The sequence below is a fragment of the Mobula hypostoma genome, chromosome 12 (assembly GCF_963921235.1).
Source record: "Mobula hypostoma chromosome 12, sMobHyp1.1, whole genome shotgun sequence".
Lineage (NCBI taxonomy): Eukaryota > Metazoa > Chordata > Chondrichthyes > Myliobatiformes > Myliobatidae > Mobula > Mobula hypostoma.
The window spans coordinates 91,521,412-91,541,643 of record NC_086108.1 but is presented as its reverse complement, the minus strand read 5'-3'; the positions used below and the strand labels follow the sequence as shown (position 1 = coordinate 91,541,643).

The 20,232-nt window shown below is 41.5% G+C and overlaps 1 protein-coding gene across 4 annotated transcripts in view; it reads left to right on the top strand.

Moving 5' to 3' along the window:
- Positions 1-20,232, top strand: part of ptbp2a (polypyrimidine tract binding protein 2a) — a 94,861-nt gene that overhangs the window by 38,530 nt on the left and 36,099 nt on the right. For all 4 annotated transcript variants that reach the window (XM_063064596.1, XM_063064595.1, XM_063064594.1 and 1 more), the window contains exons 4-7: positions 6,263-6,435; positions 12,531-12,674; positions 17,665-17,829; positions 17,911-18,021. In XM_063064596.1, coding sequence (XP_062920666.1) covers positions 6,263-6,435; positions 12,531-12,674; positions 17,665-17,829; positions 17,911-18,021 — 593 coding nt within the window. The remainder of the gene's footprint in view (positions 1-6,262; positions 6,436-12,530; positions 12,675-17,664; positions 17,830-17,910; positions 18,022-20,232) is intronic.

The following is a 20,232-nucleotide window of genomic DNA, read 5'->3' as shown; positions in this document are numbered from 1 at the left end:
AGGCACCGCGGCGCAGGGGCAGACCTCCCAAACTGAGGCCGATCCAGACTGTGGACATTGGGGGAGGTATCGCCGGTTCTGGGTGGGGGGGGGGGGTTATGTGGCGACCCACTTTCTGGCACACACGAACCGGTTCACAACAGCGCGCGCAGGCAGAGGGCCGGCCCCAAAAAGGGCGCCAGGCCATCTTCACCAGCAGGGGGAAAATCCCGCACGCAGAAAGGGTCTGGGATTATGCATTCCCCACAGCAATCCCGCCCAGGGAGGACGGGAACGGGAAGGCTTTAAAGCAGGCCGCGAAGTTTGAAAAAATCTCTTTCATCGCAACTCTAACTCACCGACTCTGTGTGGTTATTCTAGCGCTGTGTGTAGCACACCGCTACACTATACTATTTTACGCTAGCTTGTAGGGCTTTATGACTTTAGAACTCGTCTGGAGCAAGTGCTTTCCAATTTAGTTGAGCCAAGGAATTACAATATAATCCTGTTTTAATTTCCATTGCCAGAATCATATGGTCAACAATTTTCCTGTGGATCCTCTTAGTCTTGATTTATATAAAGGAATATTGGCGATATTATCATTTACTCAATTTCCTGTAACAATAAATTAGTTTGAGGCACAATGACCAAGACACAGAAAGCCAAGTAAATGTTTGAGGTGCATTTAGTATTAAAAAGATTAAAAGCTGCCTTGCAAATGCTAGCAATATTTAGTAAATTCAGTTTGAGTGTTCATGATAATCCTTTTAATAGGTCGATCTTAATGTTTTCTGTTTGGATGTTCATGTTTGCTATGCATTTGTTTGGAAGATGAATGGAGAAAGCATTTAATTTTGATTTCGGTGTATTTACTACATAATCCATCCATCTATTTAGAGCTTGTGTTCTGAATTTAAAGGACCTGTTTAAGAATCAAAATTAATAAATGAGTTGGCCTACTAGGACACTTATAACTCATTTATTTTTAAAGCATTATCTGAAGGGATTTATGTGAGCATTGAAATATTGAACATGTATTTTAAGGATTTAATTTTTTCATATCTTGCAGGAGTCATGGATTTGATGAGTTTTTAATGTGATTGTCAGAAATTTAGTGGGCTATCCAATAGTCAGAAATTTGCGCTAATCTAAATATATAATTTCTAAGTCCACATAATTGGCAAACTAGCGAATAATATAAAGCAGGATACTGGCATGGACAGAGGAATGGCTGATGGGCAGGAGGCAGCGAGTAGAAATAAAAGGGCCCTTTTCTGCTTGGCTGTCAGTGACTTGTGGTGTTCCTCAGGGGTCAGTATTGGGATTGCTACTTTTCACAATGTTTGTCACTGATTTGGATAACAGATTTGATGGCTTTGCGGCGAAGGTGGTAGATGACACAAAGGTAGGTGGAGGGGTAAGTCGTGCTGAGGAAGCAATGCAATTGCAGCAGGACATGGACAAATTGGAAGAATGGGCAAAAAAGTGACAAATGGAATACAGTGTTGGGAATTGTACAATAATGCATTTTGGTTAAAGGAACAATAGTGTGGACTATTATCTAAATGGGGGGGTAAGGTTCAAACATCAGCGGTGCAGCGGGACTTAGGAATCCTCATGCAAGACTAGAAGGCTAATTCACAGGTTGAGTCTGTGGTAAAGAAGGCAAATGCAATGTTGGCATTTATTTCAAGGGGAATAGAATATAAACACAAGGAGATAATGCTGAGCTTTTATAAGACACTAGTTCGGCAGCACTTGGAGTATTGTCAACAGTTTTGGGCCTCATCTCAGAAAGGATGTGTTGTCATTGGAGAGAGTCGAGAGGAGGTTCACATGGATGATTCCGGGAATGAAAGAATTAACATCTGAGGAGCATTTGGCAGCTTTGGGCTTGTACTTACTAGAATTTAGAAGAAAGTGGGGGCGGGGGGGTCTCATTGAAACCTATTGAATGTTGAAAGGTCTAGATAGGGTGGATGTAGAGAGGTGTTTCCTGTGGTAAGTGGCAACCTTCTAGAAAGGAGGTAAGGAGGATTTTTTTTAGCCAGAGTGGTGAATCTATGGAATGCTCTGCCATAGACTGCAGTGGAGGCTAAGTCTGTGGGTATATTTAAGGCAAAAGTTGATAGTTTCCTGGGCATCAAAGGATATCGCGAGAGGGCAGTGTATGGGGTTGAATGGGATCTGATACCAGCCATGACAGAATGGCGGAGCAGACTCGATGGACTGTATCGCCCAATTCTGCTCCTATGTCTTATGGTCTTAATGTACTTGCATGTTGTAGATTTTTCTGTTACCCCAAATGCATGTAATCTGGTGCAGCCTTGGTGTATGGCTAATTGTGCTGTAGAGCAGGCAGCTGAATACACTTAAGCAACTTCCAAAGATGATAGGCCCTGAACATCTTCCCTCTCAGTTCACTGGCTATTAATAATTTTAGAGTTATTTTCTGATGTTCAGAGTCAACAGCTCTTAAGGCCTGTAATTAACAGAATGGTTTTGAAGCTATTTAACCTTAAAATTGACATAAGTAGAAATGATGATAAGACCACTTAGTTTGCTCCCAACAGTTGATCCCTTTGATTCATTGTGGATTGCAGTGTTAGCACTAGGTTGCTTAGTCTTAGTGTTGGGAAATCTGGTACAATGCAGAGCCAAACATTTATGCCAGAACTACAGCCCCTGATGGATACAGTAGTGGTTTTGTGTCTTGGTCTACCTACCTTGTAATTTTTTAATCTTCAAGCATTGCTGTCAAGGTGAACATTTATTACCTGTACCAAATTGCTCTAGAGAAGATGGTGGTGAGCTGCTGCCTTATATTGCTGCAATCCTGGTGAAATTATTCTCACACTGCTGGTGGACAAGGAATACCAGGATTTAGACCCAGCAGCAACAACGGACCAAAATTCTATTTCCAAGTGAAGATGGAATAGATCCTATATATGGTAGCTCTTCCATGTACCTAGTACCTCATGGTAGGAATCATGGGCTTGGGAGATTATGCAGTGGGAGGGGCTCAGATGGATAACTGCTCTGCAGTTTGTAGATGGCACCTATAATGGAAGGAATGATTGGGATGCTAGGTTTTGGATGCTAGGTTTCTGGACTCTGACGGTGGTGTCTGAAAAGAGGATGCTGTCCAAGTTGCATGCCATCTTGGACAATGTCTCCCATCCACTACATAATGTACTAGTTGGGCATGGGTACATTCAGCCAGAGACTCATTCCACCGAGATGCAACAGAGAGTGTCATAGGAGGTCATTCCTGCCTGTGGCCATCAAACTTTACAACTCCTCCCTTGGAGAGTCAGACACCCTGAGCCAATAGGCTGGTCCTGGACTTATTTCCTGGCATAATTTACATATTACTATTTAACTATTTATGGTTTTATTACTATTTAATCATTTATGGTGCAACTGTAAGGAAAACCAATTTCCCCCGGGATCAATAAAATATGACTATGACTACTATGACTATGACCATTGATCTACAGAAGTCACAACCATCTTCCTTTGCATTAGGTTAAGGTCTGGCTAATGGAATATTTTCTTTTTAATAGCCATTGACTGCAATTTTGCCAGGGAGTGTTGATGATGCGCTCAATCAATTGTAGGCCGCATCTCGGGTAATGATGAGTTTGAGTACAGAGGGGAAATTAGGAACCTGGTGGCATGGTGCGAAGACAATAACCTATCCCTCAATGTCAGCAAGATGAAGGAATTGGTTGTTGACTTCAGAGGGAATAGCGAACCGCAATACCCAATTTACATGGTGGTGCGCAAGTGGAACAGGTCAAAAGCTTTAAGTTCCTTGGGGTCAATATCACAAATGACCTGACTTCGTCCAACCAAGCAGAGTCCACTGCCAAAAGGGCCCACCAGCGCCTTTACTTCCTGAGAAAACTAAAGAAATTTGGCTTGTCCCCTAAAACCCTCACTAATTTTTATAGATGCACCGTAGAAAGCATTCTTCTAGGGTGCAACACAACCTGGTATGGAAGTTGTCATGTCCAGGACCAGAAGAAGCTGCAGAAGATCATGAACACGGCGCAGCACATTACATAAACCAATCTCCTGTCCTTGGACTCACTTTATACCACATGCTGTCGGAGCAGTGCTGCCAGGATAATCAAGGACACAACCCACCCAGCCAATACACTTTTCGTCCCTCTTCCCTCCAGGAGAAGGCTCAGGAGCTTGAAGACTCATACTGCCAGATTTGGGAACAGCTTCTTTCCAACTGTGATAAGCCTGCTGAACGGATCCTGACCCGGATCCGGGCCATCCCCTCCAAATATCCGGACCTGCCTCTTGGTTATTTTGCACTACCTTACTTTGCATTTTCTATTTTCTATTTATGATTTATAATTTAAATTTTTAATATTTAATATATATATTTGTAATCCAGGGAGCGGGAAGCGCAGAATCAAATATCGCTGTGATGATTGTAGGTTCTAGTATCAATTGTTTGCTGACAATAAAGTATAAAGTATCAAATGCTGCCTTGATGACAAGGGCAGATGCTCTTGTCTCACTTCTAGTATTAGCTAACCACATCTCTCAGCTTTTCCCATGATGTGTGAATCAGATTTGCTGGAAAATGGATTCTATGATGAAGAGGAAGGCGAGGAGGATTATCTTTTTGTATGCTGGCTGAACATAGATGGAAATGCTTTAGACTTTAACACTCAAATGTTGGATCCAGTTTCATTGAGGTTGGGATGTTGATAGATCCTTCTCTTGTTCTGTTTATTTGTCTACCACATGACAAGATAGTTTTGTTCATTATTTCAGTTAGCTTGCAGTCAATTTGCTATGCTCTGTCTTTTGCATACTGTTGATTAACAGGCAAGTAGCCTTCTATTTTGCTTTTTACTAGGCTGGCTCCTTTTAGATATAACTAAAATGTATAACTGCTCATGACATGACCTTCCGTACATTTAATTGAACTGGAGATGATCCCTGGCTTGATAGTCACGATAGAGTGAGGAATATGCCAAGCCATTAGGTTATGGATTATGAGAGTGCACGTGCCTTATAATGTTGGTTGTCCAGCTTACCTTGTGGATGGTCAATTTTGAGCTGTTAGTTCTTTTCTGAGATCAGCCCACTGAGTATATTTGTCTACCAGCTGAATAGTATTCTCAGTGGAATTTGGAATTGTCTTCCTCTTCATGCTTTTGTTTACCCTTCCTCCCCTGAATAAGAACTCTTTGCAAGAGTGCATTCTTACTCTTTGTGAACAGACCTTGTACTTTTATATCCTCATGCCCAGTATGTTGGAAATAAAACAGTTTAAATTTGTTCTCTTGCGCCACAAATTTTCGACTTTTTAATAGTGAAAATTTATACCATATTGTAGTATGCGTACTAGCTTCTCTGTTCTTTAATCATGAGCATTTGAAATTATTTGACATGTTATTTCTATCCCTTTATGAACAGTTCAAAGTGCATACCCTGAGCAAATTGCTTGTTGATTTGCAGATCAGTGATTTCCCTTGTGGTACAGTGTCTGTACAAAAACCTTGTTCTATGCAAGCTTTGCTTTTGTTTAATCATTTCTTCTTGGAATCACTTCTCTCCCTGAGTTTCTCTTTAATCCCTTACTTCATTGGTGAATTACTTTTCTAGGTATATTGATATTTATATTTGAAAGTAGTATGCCTGATGTTGGATAATTTAACCCAGCTTGCATCTTTAACATAAAGAAACAAACATTGTAACTTACAGTTACCTAGGGTTGCAAAATTTGTTTAATTATTGTTTGAGTATTTTCTGCTCATCAGCTTTAAGCAATCTGAGTAAAGTAATGAATCTTATTAAAATTTAATGTAGGCTACCATGTTGTTGGTTATGATATTTTTGAGAGATTTTGTCCAGTTTGAGGACTTTATAAACAATAGTCTGTACTTGTTGATTTTCTGTTTGACATATTTTACATGAATTCAAACTATTATCTATGGTGTTTACCTCATTATTACAATCTGGCCAACATTTTGTAAGTGTTTTTAGGAAAATAATTGAAAATTTCGCTTCTAAGTTGGTGCCTTCCCCAAAAAATATGGTTTGCAATAATTTTTTCCCCCAGGGCTATGCTATTATGGAACGAATTTTGATTGGACTCTAAACTTTTGAAGTGTAGAAAATTTATTAGAATAGACCATTAACTGTAAATGTAATTATGAGAATTTCTTATAGAAACTAGACACCATTATTTTTTACGCAGAACAAGGTTTTCATTTGTTTTTTATACTTGATGTGCATTAATGTTTCACAGCAAATGGGAATGACAGCAAGAAATTTAAAGTTGATGATAAGATGCTCGGAACTCCATCCCGTGTTCTCCATATAAGGAAGCTGCCCACTGAAGTGATGGAAACTGAGGTCATAGCTTTGGGTTTGCCATTTGGAAAAGTTACCAACATTCTGATGCTGAAAGGGAAAAACCAGGTGTGTACATCTTAGACTGATTTCTGCATATGCTTAATTAAAAACAAATACAGTTCCACAGCAGTGGCTGCTTTAGTAAGCTGTAATGCCTAGCTACTACTAAAGTATTCCATTAGATTCAAAAAATCTTTTTAACAATTTAAATTTATTAAAGTGTGTTTTTAATATACTAAACTCTTAAAAATCAAGCATACTTAACTTTTTTTCTGTGAGTAGCAGATCTTCTTGACAATTAGATGTTACTCAGTTAACATTATCTCCTCTTTTTTCACACAATACACAGCAGTATTCATTTTTCAATGAATTCATTGACTTTAAAGTGAGTGGAAAATAGAACATGGTAAATTTCATCTTGTCTGTTTCAGTTGAACAAAAATAAGCTGAAGCATACAAACCAATCTGGACCTCCCTTAAAGCCACATCTTCCTGATCTTCAGATGTCTTTCTAGCCTTGGCCGCACATTTGTCTCTCCGTTTGGACGATTGCTATAGAAAAGCTTGCAATAAGAACTCCAAGTGAGATAGCCAAGTGTTAAACTTTCAAGTTTTGAGCTTTCAGACACCAATTATTGGAGCTTTCCTGTATTTCAATATTCTGTTCTGTCTTCCTGTAAAATTGTGGCATTACTGTACACAGTTGAAAGCAGTTCTGGTATGTCTACAGAAATCAGCACAATTATTGTGCTTATATTTATATTAAAAATCATGAATGATTCATAATCTTGAAGAAATGTAATTTATTCGTTTGTATTTCCTTATTCCTTGTTAATACATGTATTCCCAAGGGTTTGCTCATGACAGAGATACCTTTTTATTAACAAACATTAACAAGGAATGATGAAATAAAAATAGGTAAATTATAATTCCTCAAGATTTGCAATCATTCCTATATATGTATGTATATGTATGTGAGTATAATTCAGTTCCTCTATAAAAATAACATTGTAAGTATACGACATAAGCAGGAAGAGGGAGGAGGTCCTGAAGTGTGAGTTTTGGGAACTAGGCAGAAGACTGAGGAACAGGACCTCAAGGGTGGCGTTCTCAGGATTACTGTCAGTGCTACGTGATAGTGATGGTAAGAATTTGGAGGAGATGGCAGTTGAATGCGTGGCTGAGGAGTTGGTGCAGGGGGCAGGGTTTTAGATTTTTGGATCATTGGGATCTCTTCTGGGGAATGTGGGACCTGTACAGATTGGATGGTTGCACCTGAACTTGAGGGGGAGCAATATTCTTGCAGGTAGGTTTGCGAGTATGGTTTGAGAGGGTTTGCAAGGGGGATGGGATCCAGAGCGATAGGGTAGTGAAAGAAGTGCATGGAGTAAAGCCAGATCTAACATATAGAGAGAGGCTTTGAGGAAAGATGCAGAATAAAGGGTGTAAAAGTAGGAAGGCAGAAGGGCTAAAGTGCGTATACTTCAATGCAAGAAGCATCAGGAACAAAGGTGATGAACTGAGAGCTTGGATACATACATGGAATTATGATGTAGTGGCCATTACAGAGACTTGACGGGCACCAGGGCAGGAATGGATTCTCAATATTCCTGGATTTCAGTGCTTTAAAAGGGGGGGGGGGTTAAAAGGGGAGGAGGGGTGGCATTACTGGTCAGGGATACTATTACAGCTACAGAAAGGGTGGGTAATGTAGCAGGATCTTCTTTTGAGTCAGTATGGGTAGAAGTCAGGAACAGGAAGGGAGCACTTAATCTATTGGGAGTATTCTATAGGCCCCCTGATAGCAGCAGAGATACCGAGGAGCAGATTGGGAGGCAGATTTTGGAAGGGTGCAAAAATAACAGGGTTGTTATAATGGGTGACTTTAACTTCCCTAATATTGATTGGCACCTGATTAGTCCCAAGGGTTTGGAAGGGGCAAGTTTAAGTGTGTCCAGGATGGATTCCTGTCACAGTATGTTGACAGGCTGGCTAGGGGGAATGCCATACTAGATCTAGTATTAGGAAACGAACCGGGTTAGGTTACAGAGCTCTCAGTGGGTAAGCATCTGGGGATCAGTGACCACCGCTCCCTGGCCTTCAGCATTATCATGGAAAAGGATAGAATCAGAGAGGACAGGAAAATTTTTTACTGGGGAAGGGCAGATTATGAGGCTGCAAGGCTAGAACTTGCAGGTGTGAATTGGGATGATGTTTTTGTAGGGAAATGTACTATGGACATGTGGTCGATGTTTAGAGATCTCTTGCAGGATGTTAGGGATAAATTTGTCCCAGTGAGGAAGATAAAGAATGGTAGGGTGAAGGAATCATGGGTGACAAGTGAGGTGGAAAATCTAGTCAGGTGGAAGAAGGCAACATACATGAGGTTTAGGAAGCAAGGATCAGATGGGTCTGTTGAGGAATATAGGGTAGCAAGAAAGGAGCTTAAGAGGCTGAGAAGAGCAAGAAGGGGTCATGAGAAGGCCTTGGCGACTAGAGTAAAGGAAAACCCCAAGGCATTCTTCAATTATGTGAAGAACAAAAGAATGACAGGAGTGAAGGTAGGACCGATTAGAGATAAAGGTGGGAAGATGTGCCTGGAGGCTGTGGAAGTGAGCGAGGTCCTCAATGAATACTTCTCTTCGGTATTCACCAATGAGAGGGAACTTGATGATGATGAGGACAATATGAATGACGTTGATGTTCTGGAGCATGTTGATATTAAGGGAGCGGAGGTGTTGGAGTTGTTAAAATACATTAGGACGGATAAGTCCCCGGGGCCTGATGGAATATTCCCCAGGCTGCTCCACGAGGTGAGGGAAGAGGTTGCTGAGCCTCTGGCTAGGATTTTTATGTCCTCGTTGTCTACGGGAATGGTACCGGAGGATTGGAGTGAGGCGAATGTTGTCCCCTTGTTCAAAAGAGGTAGTAGGGATAGTCCGGGTGATTATAGACCAGTGAGTCTTATGTCTGTAGTGGGAAAGCTGTTGGAGAAGATTCTTAGAGATAGGATCTGTGGGCATTTAGAGAATCGTGGTCTGATAGAGTTCTTTGAGGAGGTGACCAGGCATATAGATGAGGGTAGTGCAGTGGATGTGATCTATATGGATTTTAGTAAGGCATTTGACAAGGTTCCACACCGTAGGCTTATTCAGAAAGTCGGAAGGCATGGGATCCAGGGAAGTTTGGCCAGGTGGATTCAGAATTGGCTTGCCTGCAGAAGGCAGTGGGTCATGGTGGAGGGAGAACATTTGGATTGGAGGGTTGTGACTAGTGGTTTTCCACAAGGATCGGTTTTGGGACCTCTACTTTTCGTGATTTTTATTAGCGACCTAGATGTGGGGGTAGAAGGGTGGGTTGGCAAGTTTGCAGACGACACAAAGGTTGGTGGTGTTGTAGATAGTGTAGAGGATTGTCAAAGATTGCAGAGAGACATTGATAGGTTGCAGAAGTGGGCTGAGAAGTGGCAGATGGAGTTCACCCCAGAGAAGTGTGAAGTGGTACACTTTGGAAGGACAGACTCCAAGGCAGAGTACAAAGCAAACGGTGGGATACTTGATAGTGTGGAGGAGTAGAAGGATCTGGGGGTACAAGTCCATAGATCTCTGAAAGTTGCCTCACAGGTAGATAGAGTAGTTTAGAAAGCTTATGGGGTGTTAGCTTTCATAAGTCGAGGGATGGAGTTTAAGAGTCGCGAGGTAATGATGCAGCTCTATAAAATTCTGGTTAGGCACTTGGAGTACTGTGTCTAGTTCTGGTCACCTCACTATAGGAAGGATGTGGAAGCACTGGAAAGGGTACAGAGGAGATTTACCACGATGCTGCCTGGTTTAGAGAGTATGGATTATGATCAGAGATTAAGAGAGCTAGGGCTTTACGCTTTGGAGAGAAGGAGGATGAGAGGAGACATGATAGAGATATACAAGATATTAAGAGGAATAGATAGAGTGGACAGCCTGCGCTTCTTCCCCAGAGCGCCACTGCTCAATACAAGGGGACATGGCTTTAAGGTAATGGGTGGGAAGTACAAGGGGGATATTAGAGGAAGATTTTTTACTCAGAGTGGTTGGTGCATGGAATACCCTGCCTGAGTCAGTGGTGGAGGCAGATACAGTAGTGAAATTTAAGAGATTACTAGACAGGTATATGGAGGAATTAAAGGTGGGGGGTTATACGGGAGGCAGGTTTGAGGGTCGGCACAACAATGAGGGCCGAAGGACTTGTACTGTACTGTGCTGTACTATTATTCTATGTTCTGTGTTTTAAATATGTGGCCTACTGTCAAGGGCAAAGCAACACAAAAGATCTTGAAGATGGTTGCTTACAAAGATCAATTGATTTGTTGTACATTTCTCTTTTGCCATTCCTTGCTGATTGGTGTCAATCCCAGGGGTTTTCTTGGTGTCCAATAGCATTGTTGTTAGGTAGGCTTAATAGCCAGTAATATTGAAGAATTCTCTCTGTAAGCTAGAAGGTCAAATACATACCCTTTAGTCAATAGTTTCAACATCGTGCAAAAGTTACTAATTATATCAAACAATTTATTTTGATATGTACAAAATTGTTGGAGTTGGCTTTATTCTCAAGCCTATGTCATCTGATCACGGCTGATCTGCACCATGTCTCATCTTTTGTGCGCTTGCTCCAGCAGCACAGAATTCAGTGGTATTTCAAAGCTTTATCTACCTCGCAATCTAACCTCCACAGTCCTCCAAGGTAGAGAGTTCTACATGTTCAACCCTCTCCGATATTCCTCAGTTTAAAATCACTGCTCCATAATCATCTTCTACAGGCAATCCCCATGTTACAGCTATTTGGGTAATGGTAATTCATCCTCACAGAATTGAAAAATCACTACCCAAGAATCTGAGATAGGGATAAGAATTTGGTCCCTCAGAATACATGTGGAAATAAAAAGTAAATAAAAGGTTCATTTTTTTTCAATGTGTATATGTTGATATATACAAGTTCAAGTTTAATTATCAACCTTGGGTGGGCCACTGAGAGGCCACTGTGTCCAAACATGTTGCGATCTTACCACAAGAACTGAAGTACAAATGATGTGTCTTCACAATATGGAAAACTGTGTATGGACCATTTTCTTGGAAAACACACCCATCACTCTGTAATGCAAGAGTCACCTGTAACGATCTCTACACATTCGACACTTCCTCATTAATAGAAATATCTTGACATCTACCCTGTCACAAGTCCTGGTTATGCGACCATTGACTTCTCTGAAGAGTATTGATAATGTATGGGGTCTTCCGTCTTGTAAAGACACTGCCCAGAAGAAGGTAATGGCAAACCACTTCTGTAGAAACAATCATGCTCATGAAGAAGATCATGATCATCCATGTCATAAGACGCGACATATAATGATGACCCTGGCATGCTGCCTAGAGGTCATTTTTTTAAAAATTGCAAATCATGCTTAGTAAATGCATACATTATATAACAGTAATTTTTATCTGATAATTTATAGTGAAGATAATTTGAAAATGGTAATTCATCTGAAAGAGCATGAAATCACAGCAGAAACCCTTGTGTTTCTACTTCTAACAATCATATCTACACTCAAGTTGTTACTTTTCCTGGTGCAATGGCAGGAAAAAATGGGAGAAAATAAAGTAAAAAGAAGGAATAGTAAATGGAGCTTAACTTGTGATCATATGTTTAAGTGAATTGCAGAAATGGTTAAATGATCCCAAACACGAGGAAATCTGCAGATGCTGGAAATTCAAGCAACACACAGAATGCTAGTGGAACGTGGCAGGCCAGGCAGCATCTTTAGAAAGAAGCACAGTCGACGTTTCAGGCCGAGACCCTTCCTGACGAAGGGTCTTGGCCCGAAACGTCGACACTGCTTCTTCCTATAGATGCTGCGTTCTACCAGCATTTTGTGTGTGTTGGTTGATTTAATGACCCCATTTATTTTGAAAACTTATGTAATATTGAGACTGTTATGGATATAAAAATAATGAAATGTAATTTGTGTTCTGCATGTGAGGTCAATAGAGCTAGTAACCATTGTCTCTCACAGAATGTATAAATTATGGTTGTAATATGTTCTAGGAATATGCCCAATTGTACTGTTAGAGCTTACTAGTTTTTCTTAAAATTTGCTCATCCTTATTAAGGTGCTTTTTCTGGTCTTCCAGGCTTTTTTGGAAATGGCTTCTGAAGAGGCAGCTATCACTATGGTGAATTATTATACTGCCGTAACTCCTCATGTTCGGAACCAACCTATCTACATTCAGTACTCTAATCATAAAGAGTTGAAGACAGATAATGCTTTAAATCAGGTTTGTTTTCATGAAAATACCAAATCTGTACCTACACTTTATAATTTTCCCTGGACATTTGCATTGATATGTATCATATGTTTTGGCAGCTCCTACATTCTTAACTTTTGAAATCATGGTAAATTCTAATATTTCAGCATTGATGCTGAAAAATGTATATCTTCCTACCCATAATTTTTTATGTCTTTTATAAAAGCGAAGATGTGGAAAGGATGTTTAATACAAAGGCATACATTTAAGGTGGGAGGGAGTAATTTGAAAGGCGATATGAGGGGCAAATGTTTGACATAGATTGGTGGATGATGATGCTGTTCTGCCTGCGGTAGTGGTAGAGGCAGATACATAAAGGATTTTTCAAGAATGTTTAAATAGGCACATGAATATGAGGAAAGTGGAAGGGTACAGAACTGGTTTAGTTCAAGTTTATTGTCATCTGATTTTACATATCGACAACCAAACAAAGCAGCATTCCTCTGTACCATGGTGCACCTATGCACCTACAGACTATATGTCACACAGCACATAAACCAAAATATTATGATAAATAGGTTAATAAAATATAACTGTTAAGATGCTTGGAGTGCGCAGTACGTAAACAACTCACTGTCCCAGTGACGAGACCTCCATGGTGGCAGGTCTTTAGTGTCTCCGAGAGGAAAAAAATACTATGATCAGTATTTTTCATTTATAGAAAAGCCGAACAAGACAAGAAATTTCAAAAAGCAAAAGGAAAGCTCTAGTTTTTTCTTTCCTTCCCTTTTTATCTGTGCAGTTAGGACTGTAGAGATGCCAGGCAGGATAGTGCAGTGCTCCTCTTGCATGATGTGGGAAGGCAGTGAGACATCCAGTGTCCCTGACGACTACAACTGTGAGGTGCATCCAGCTGCATCCTCTAAGGAATTGCATTAAAGAGTCGGAGCTGGAACTGGATGAACTCCGGATCATTAGGGAGGCTGAAGGGGTGACAGATAGGACATGTGGAGAGGTAGTTATAGCAAGGTGCAGGACACAGCAAACTGAGTGACAGTCACAGGAAGAGGAAAGGTGTTTGCAGAGTACCCTTGTGACGATTCCTCCTCAACAACAGGTTTATCACTTTGGATACTGTTGGGGGGGTGGTTGTGACTCAGAAGGGAAGGGGGGATAAGAGCAATGCTGTGGTGATAGGGGCCTTATTCGGGGAATGGACAGGAAGTTCTGTGGGTGAGAACGAGATTACCAGATGGTGTTTTGCCTCCTGGTGGCTGGGCCTGGGACATCTCTGGTTGAGTCCTCAGCATCCTTAAAGTGAGAGGGTGATCAGCCAGAGGTCGTCCATGTAGGTCTGTTGAAAAAAAGTATAGTCGACGTTTCAAGCTGAAACCCTTTGGCCCAAAACATCGACAGTACACTTTTCAATCGATGCTGCCCGGCCTGCTGAGTTCCTCTGGTATTTTACATGTGTTAATTTGGAGCGATCTTGGGGTACAAGTTCATAGTTCCCTGAAGTGGCAACGCAAGTGAATATGGTAGTAAATGCCACCTTTCATCAGGGTGTTTTTTTAAATAAAATTTGGGAGGATATGTTGCAGCTTTACAAAACGTATAATTCTTGTTGCCATACTATAGGAAAGATGTTGAGGCTTTGAGGAGAGTGCAGCAGAGCTTCACCAAGATGTTGCCTGGTTTGGAACAAGAAAGCTATAAAGAGACTATGGACAAACTTGGATTGTTTTCTGTGGAGGCAGAAAGGTGACCTGTTACTTTATAAAGTTAGGAGAGGTAGAGATGGTGTATATGGTCAGATTATTTTACTAATGGTGTAATTTCCCAGTACAGGTGTCCCCCGCTTTTCGAATGTTCGCTTTACGAAACGTCACTGTTACGAAAGACCTACATTAGTTACCTGTTTTCACTAACAGAAGGTGTTTTCGCTGTTACGAAAAAAGGCAGCGCGGGCCCCGAGCAGCCGCTCTGTCCCGGATTCGGAACGGCATTCTAGCCGGCATTGCTTAAACACGTGCCTGTGAGCAGCCATTAGCAAGATGAGTTCTAAGGTATCGGAAAAGCCTGAAAGAGCTCGTAAGGGTGTTACACTTAGCGTAAAACTAGACATAATTAAGCGTTTCGATCGTGGTGAACAAAGTAAGGACAAAGCAGCAGGCCAAGCAGCATCTATAGGAAGAGGCGTCTCGGCCTGAAACGTCGACTGCGCCTCTTCCTATAGATGCTGCTTGGCCTGCTGCGTTCACCAGCAACTTTGATGTGTGTTGCTTGAATTTCCAGCATCTGCAGAATTCCTGTTGTTTGAAAGTAAGGACAAAGTGAGTTTGGCTTGTGGAAGTTGAGGAAGATGATGTTGAAGAGGTTTTGGCATCCCATGACTAAGAACTGATAGATATAGTGCTGATGCAATTGGAAGAGGAAAGGATAACAGTCAAAACCGAATGCAGTAGCGAACGGACCGAAAGTGAAGTAGTCCAGGAACTGAACGTGAAGCAACCGCGTGAGATTTTCGCTGCAAAAATCTCACGCAAGCGCTCTCGGCAGAAACACGGCACAAGCGCTCTCCAGTAACCTTTAAGCTATGAAGCTGCCAAATCATACCAAATAATACGTAAAGATACACAGCCGATATAAAGTAGAAATATCACTTACGGGAATCAGGAAGACAGCGCCGATTACACTGATGATGTTGTGTTAGGCTGAGTCATCGGAAATTGGGGCGGTGCAGTGGCCCCCACCCTCTGGGCAGCGAGCTGATACCGATCCATGAAGAATGCAGTGGTCCAGCGGTAGCCAGGATGCACCCAGCACATCTTTAAGAAAAAAGCCAAAATAAACAAGCAATCGGCAATCGCCTCTGATCTGGGCCGACATTTACGTGCTGGGCGGCACCTAATTCATTAGCTTGTTTATTTCGGCTTTTTTCTTAAAGATGTACTGGATGCCTCCCGGCTACTGCTGCATTCTCCGCGAATCGGTATCTGTCCGTGGCCTGGGGGTTGGGACCACTGGGGTGGTGGGACACGGTGGGTGTTATCTCATCGTCGATCAGAGCAGGCAGATCATCATCTTCTGTGTCTGCCTGCCTCCATGTCGAAGGTTGAGGTTCGTCGTCTGCTGTGGCTGATGTGGAAGGTTTGAAAAACGACATTGTGCTTGATTGCTTAGCCTCACGTATTTTTCTATTATACAGTTCTTTGTAAGCACTCAAACCATCTTGCAAATATGCCCTAAACCGACGTACCCTTTCAGAATTAAAGTCGTACTTTATCATTGCAGCGAAAATCTCACGCAGTTGTTTCACGTTCAGTTCCTGGATGATTTCACTTTCGGTCCGTTCGCTACTACATTCGGTTTTGATTGTTATCCTTTCCTCTTCCAATTGCATCAGTTCTTCATCTATCAGTTCTTGGTCATGGGATGCCAAAACCTCTTCAACATCATCTTCGTCAATTTCCACAAGCTAAACTCACTTGGTACTTTGTTCACCACGATCGAAACGCTTAATTATGTCCAGTTTTACACAAAGTGCAGCACCCTTACGAGTTCTTTTAGGCTTTTCTGATACCTTAGAACTCATCTTGCTAACGGCTGCTCACAGGCACGTGTTTAAGCAATGCCGGCGAGAATGCCATTCCGAATCCGGGGCAGAGCGGCTGCTCGCGGTGCGCTGCTCTTTTCGTAATAGTGAAAACACCTTCTGTTAGCGAAAACAGGTAACTAATGTAGGTCTTTCGTAACAGGGAGGTTTTGTAAAGCGAACGTTCGAAAAGCGGGGGACACCTGTATATGTTACTGCTATTTTAGGTTTTATGTGTTATTTGGCATGATTTGGTAGTTTATTTTTGGGTCTGCGAATGCTCACAAATTTTTCCCATATAAATTAATGGTAATTGCTTCTTTGCTTTACGACATTCTGGCTTACGAACCATTTCATAGGAACATTCTACCTTCGGATGGCGGGGCATGGGTTTAGGTAAGGGAAAGGTTTTAAGGAGATTTTTTTTTGCACAGAAAGCGGTGGGTCCCTGGAATATGTTGTCAGGGGAGGTGTTTGAAATGGATATGACAATGTTTAGGAGGTATACAGGTCAGAGACATGATCAGGTATCGAATAGAAGGATATGGGCCATATGAGCAGCTTGAATTATTTTTGATTAGCATCACTGTCAGCACAGACATGCTACATTGTGGCCTCTTTGTATGCTGTACTGTTTATATGCAGTTTGAATCCCCCTTTTGAAAGTGAAAATAGGAAAGCACTTTAACACAAAATGGAATATTATCATGGATGTCTTAAGGGTCCATAAGGCAACTGTTAATGAAATAGAATTGTATTAAAAAATGAACAGAAGGATAATTAATTGAATGCTATGGGCCAATGCATTGAAGTGTTCACGATATGTCACTTGAAGGTAAATACTGAAAAAAATATTCTGGTTTGTAAGTCATTGATGATTATAAATGTTGGATTAGCTCAAAAAAGTGGAATTTATTTAAATTTATTACAATATATTATTACTAAGTCATTTTGAATTTACTTGAAATACTTGAGGGAAAGCAGAAAAACAGGAATGAAAGAAATACAGATGAGAACGTGGAAAAGATAAAAGGACTTGTATTTTGGAATTGTGCTCCAATTTGCACAAATGCTGGTACATGATGTTACACAAGTCTGGACTGAAATTTTAACAAAGTTTTATGCACACAATTGGTAAAGAAACTGTATTAATTTTCTTCTCACTATTGGTTGAACTACATTTGTCATCTAATATTACTGTTTATAATTTATCTTCGGAGACATGATTTATTGTGCAGCTATAGACTTGGTATGTAACTTAATCTATATTGAGTGACCAATCATGAATTACCTTAACGTTTTGTTGTACTACTTGCAATTTTGAATGCTAAAATAAATATTAATACAAGTATCTGAAATGTTTTTTTCTGTGGAAAAAAATTGGTTGTAAGAAGTAAATCGTGATTTGTGTCTTACTGTTTATAGCGTGCTCAAGCAGTTCTTCAGGCTGTAACTGCTGTACAAACTGCAAGTACACCCCTTACTGGAACTACGGCGAGTGAAAGTGCAGTGACCCCAACCCAGAGTCCAGTACTTCGAGTGATTATTGACAATATGTACTATCCAGTGACTCTGGATGTGCTTTATCAGGTAAGTTTGTGCCTCATCTTGTTTCTGTATGGATTTACACTTGACTTTTGATAGTTGCTAATGGAATTTTATTTTTAAAAGATCTTTTCCAAGTTTGGTCCAGTACTGAAAATAATCACTTTTACGAAGAATAATCAATTCCAAGCACTGCTGCAATACTCAGATCCAGTGAATGCACAACAAGCAAAATTGGTAAGAGAGCACAGTCAAAACTTTTCATTATGCTTGCATTCATTCCACAGAAGTGGTAGTAGATGGAGCGTATTCTTCCTGGAAGTCAGTGAAGTAGCGTTGATCCACGGGGATCTGTTCTGGAACCCCTGTTCTTTGAGTTTTATAAATGACTGGAGGTGTGTAATTATGAGAATGATTCCAGGATTGAAAGGGTGCTCTTGGACTGTATTCCCTGGAGTTCAGGAGAATGAGGGGGGATCTCATAGAAACATTCCAAATGTTAAAAGGCCTGAACAGATTAGGTATGGCAAAGTTATTTCCCTTGGTAGGGGCGTCTAGGACAAGAGGGCATGACTTCAGGATTGAATGACATCCATTTAGAACAGAGATGCGGAGAAATTACTTTAGTCAGAGAGTGGTAAATCTGTGGAATTTGTAGCCACGAGTGCCTGTGGAGGCTAAGTCATTGGGTGTAAGGCAGAGATACGTAGGTTATTGATTAGACAATATCAAAGGGTATGGTGCGAAGGCAGGGGAGTGGGAATGACTGGAAGAATTGGATCAGCCTATGATTGAATGGTGGAGCAGACTCGATGGACCGAATGGCCTACTTCTGCTCCTATATCTTATGGTCTTATGGACTTGGATAATGAAGTGAAAGGGTGGTTAATAAGTTTGCTGATGATGGTGGTATGAATAGTGTAGGTTATAAAGTGATACAGGACGCAGAGCTGGGCTGAGAAGAGCAAATGGAGTTCCTCCCAGAAAAATGTGAAGTGATACATTTTGGAAGAATAACCTTGAAGGCGGAGTACAAGGTCTACTACTACTACTACTACTACTACTACTACTACCACCACCGCCACCGTGATGGCGGCGACGACGACTCAGGCCTAGGGGGCCGGCATCGGGCACGATGACGGGCTCTCCAGTTCTCCCTCTCCCTCATCAGTGTGTTCAGTTCATCTAAATTAGCTGTGCCGCTGTCTCCAAGGAGCATGTTCACTGTAGTCTTGGGAGGGCGCCCAGGGTTCATCCTCCCGTGCTTGGGCTCCCATATGATGACTAGGCTGGCAGGTAGCTTGGGGTGGTGTAGACAGTGCCCTGCTAGTTGCAGTAATCTCGCCTCGATTTTGGTGGTGAGCATCAGTAGGTTGTTACAGAGCTCGGCGTTCGTCATGTGCTGTTGCCAACATGTCAAGAGCCATCCAGAGCATTCGTGTATAGCAACCATCTAGAGACTTTTGCATAGTTTTGGTGAGTGTCCACATCTCACATCCGTACGTGAGAATGGACTCTATGACTGCTATGAAAATTGTCTTTTTAAGTCCTCTGGTCAGGTATGACTTCCAGATTTCCTTCATGTCGTTCATAACTCTCCACACCAGTGTCTTCCGTATCTTATGTCCTCCGAACTCATCATTCTTGACCCAAGGTACTCGTAGTCAAAGACTTCCTTGATGGTATCATTCTTTACAGTCTTGAGAGTACCTTTGTCGCAGTTAAATGCCATGTACTCTGTCTTTTTAGCATTTAGGTGAAGTCCAACTTTATTGCACTCAATTTCCACTTTTGTCAGTAGCTGCTGTGCTTCCTCCATCTGGTCAGAGAGCAGGACTATGTCATCTGCAAAATCGAGATCTGTGAGCGTAACTGGTTTGACCCTTTTGTTCATCCTGGTTTTATGGTAAAACCAAGCTTGTCATGATCTTTGGTAGCCTGTCGCAGAGCGTAATCAAGGACGATTATAAAGAGGTAGGGTGCCAGAGTGTCTCCTTGCAGCACACCAGCTAGGAGTTCGAACACTGCTGTTTCTCCATCTGGTGATACAACTTCCGCCTTGGTTTTGGTATAGCTGGACTCTATTGCTCTCAGTAGATGGTCTGACACTCCGTAAGCTTTCAGGATCTTCAGCATTTTACCTCGGTGAACAGAGTCAAAAGCTTTGCGAAAATCGATGTAAGTAAGCACAGTTGGTAGGTTGTTCTTCTTGATTTCCTCAATGATCCTACGGAGAGCAGGTATTTGCATTACTCTTGTGCACTTCTGCCGAAAACCATTCTGATTGAATCTTAGCTTAGGGTCAATGGCAGTGCGAATCCTGTTCAAGATCATCCGATAGTATAACTTTGCTAAGGTGCAGGTCAAGCTAATACCATGGAAGTTATCTGTCTTTATGAGGGATCCAGACTTGGGGACTGGGATAATGTTTGAGAGTGACCACTGTTC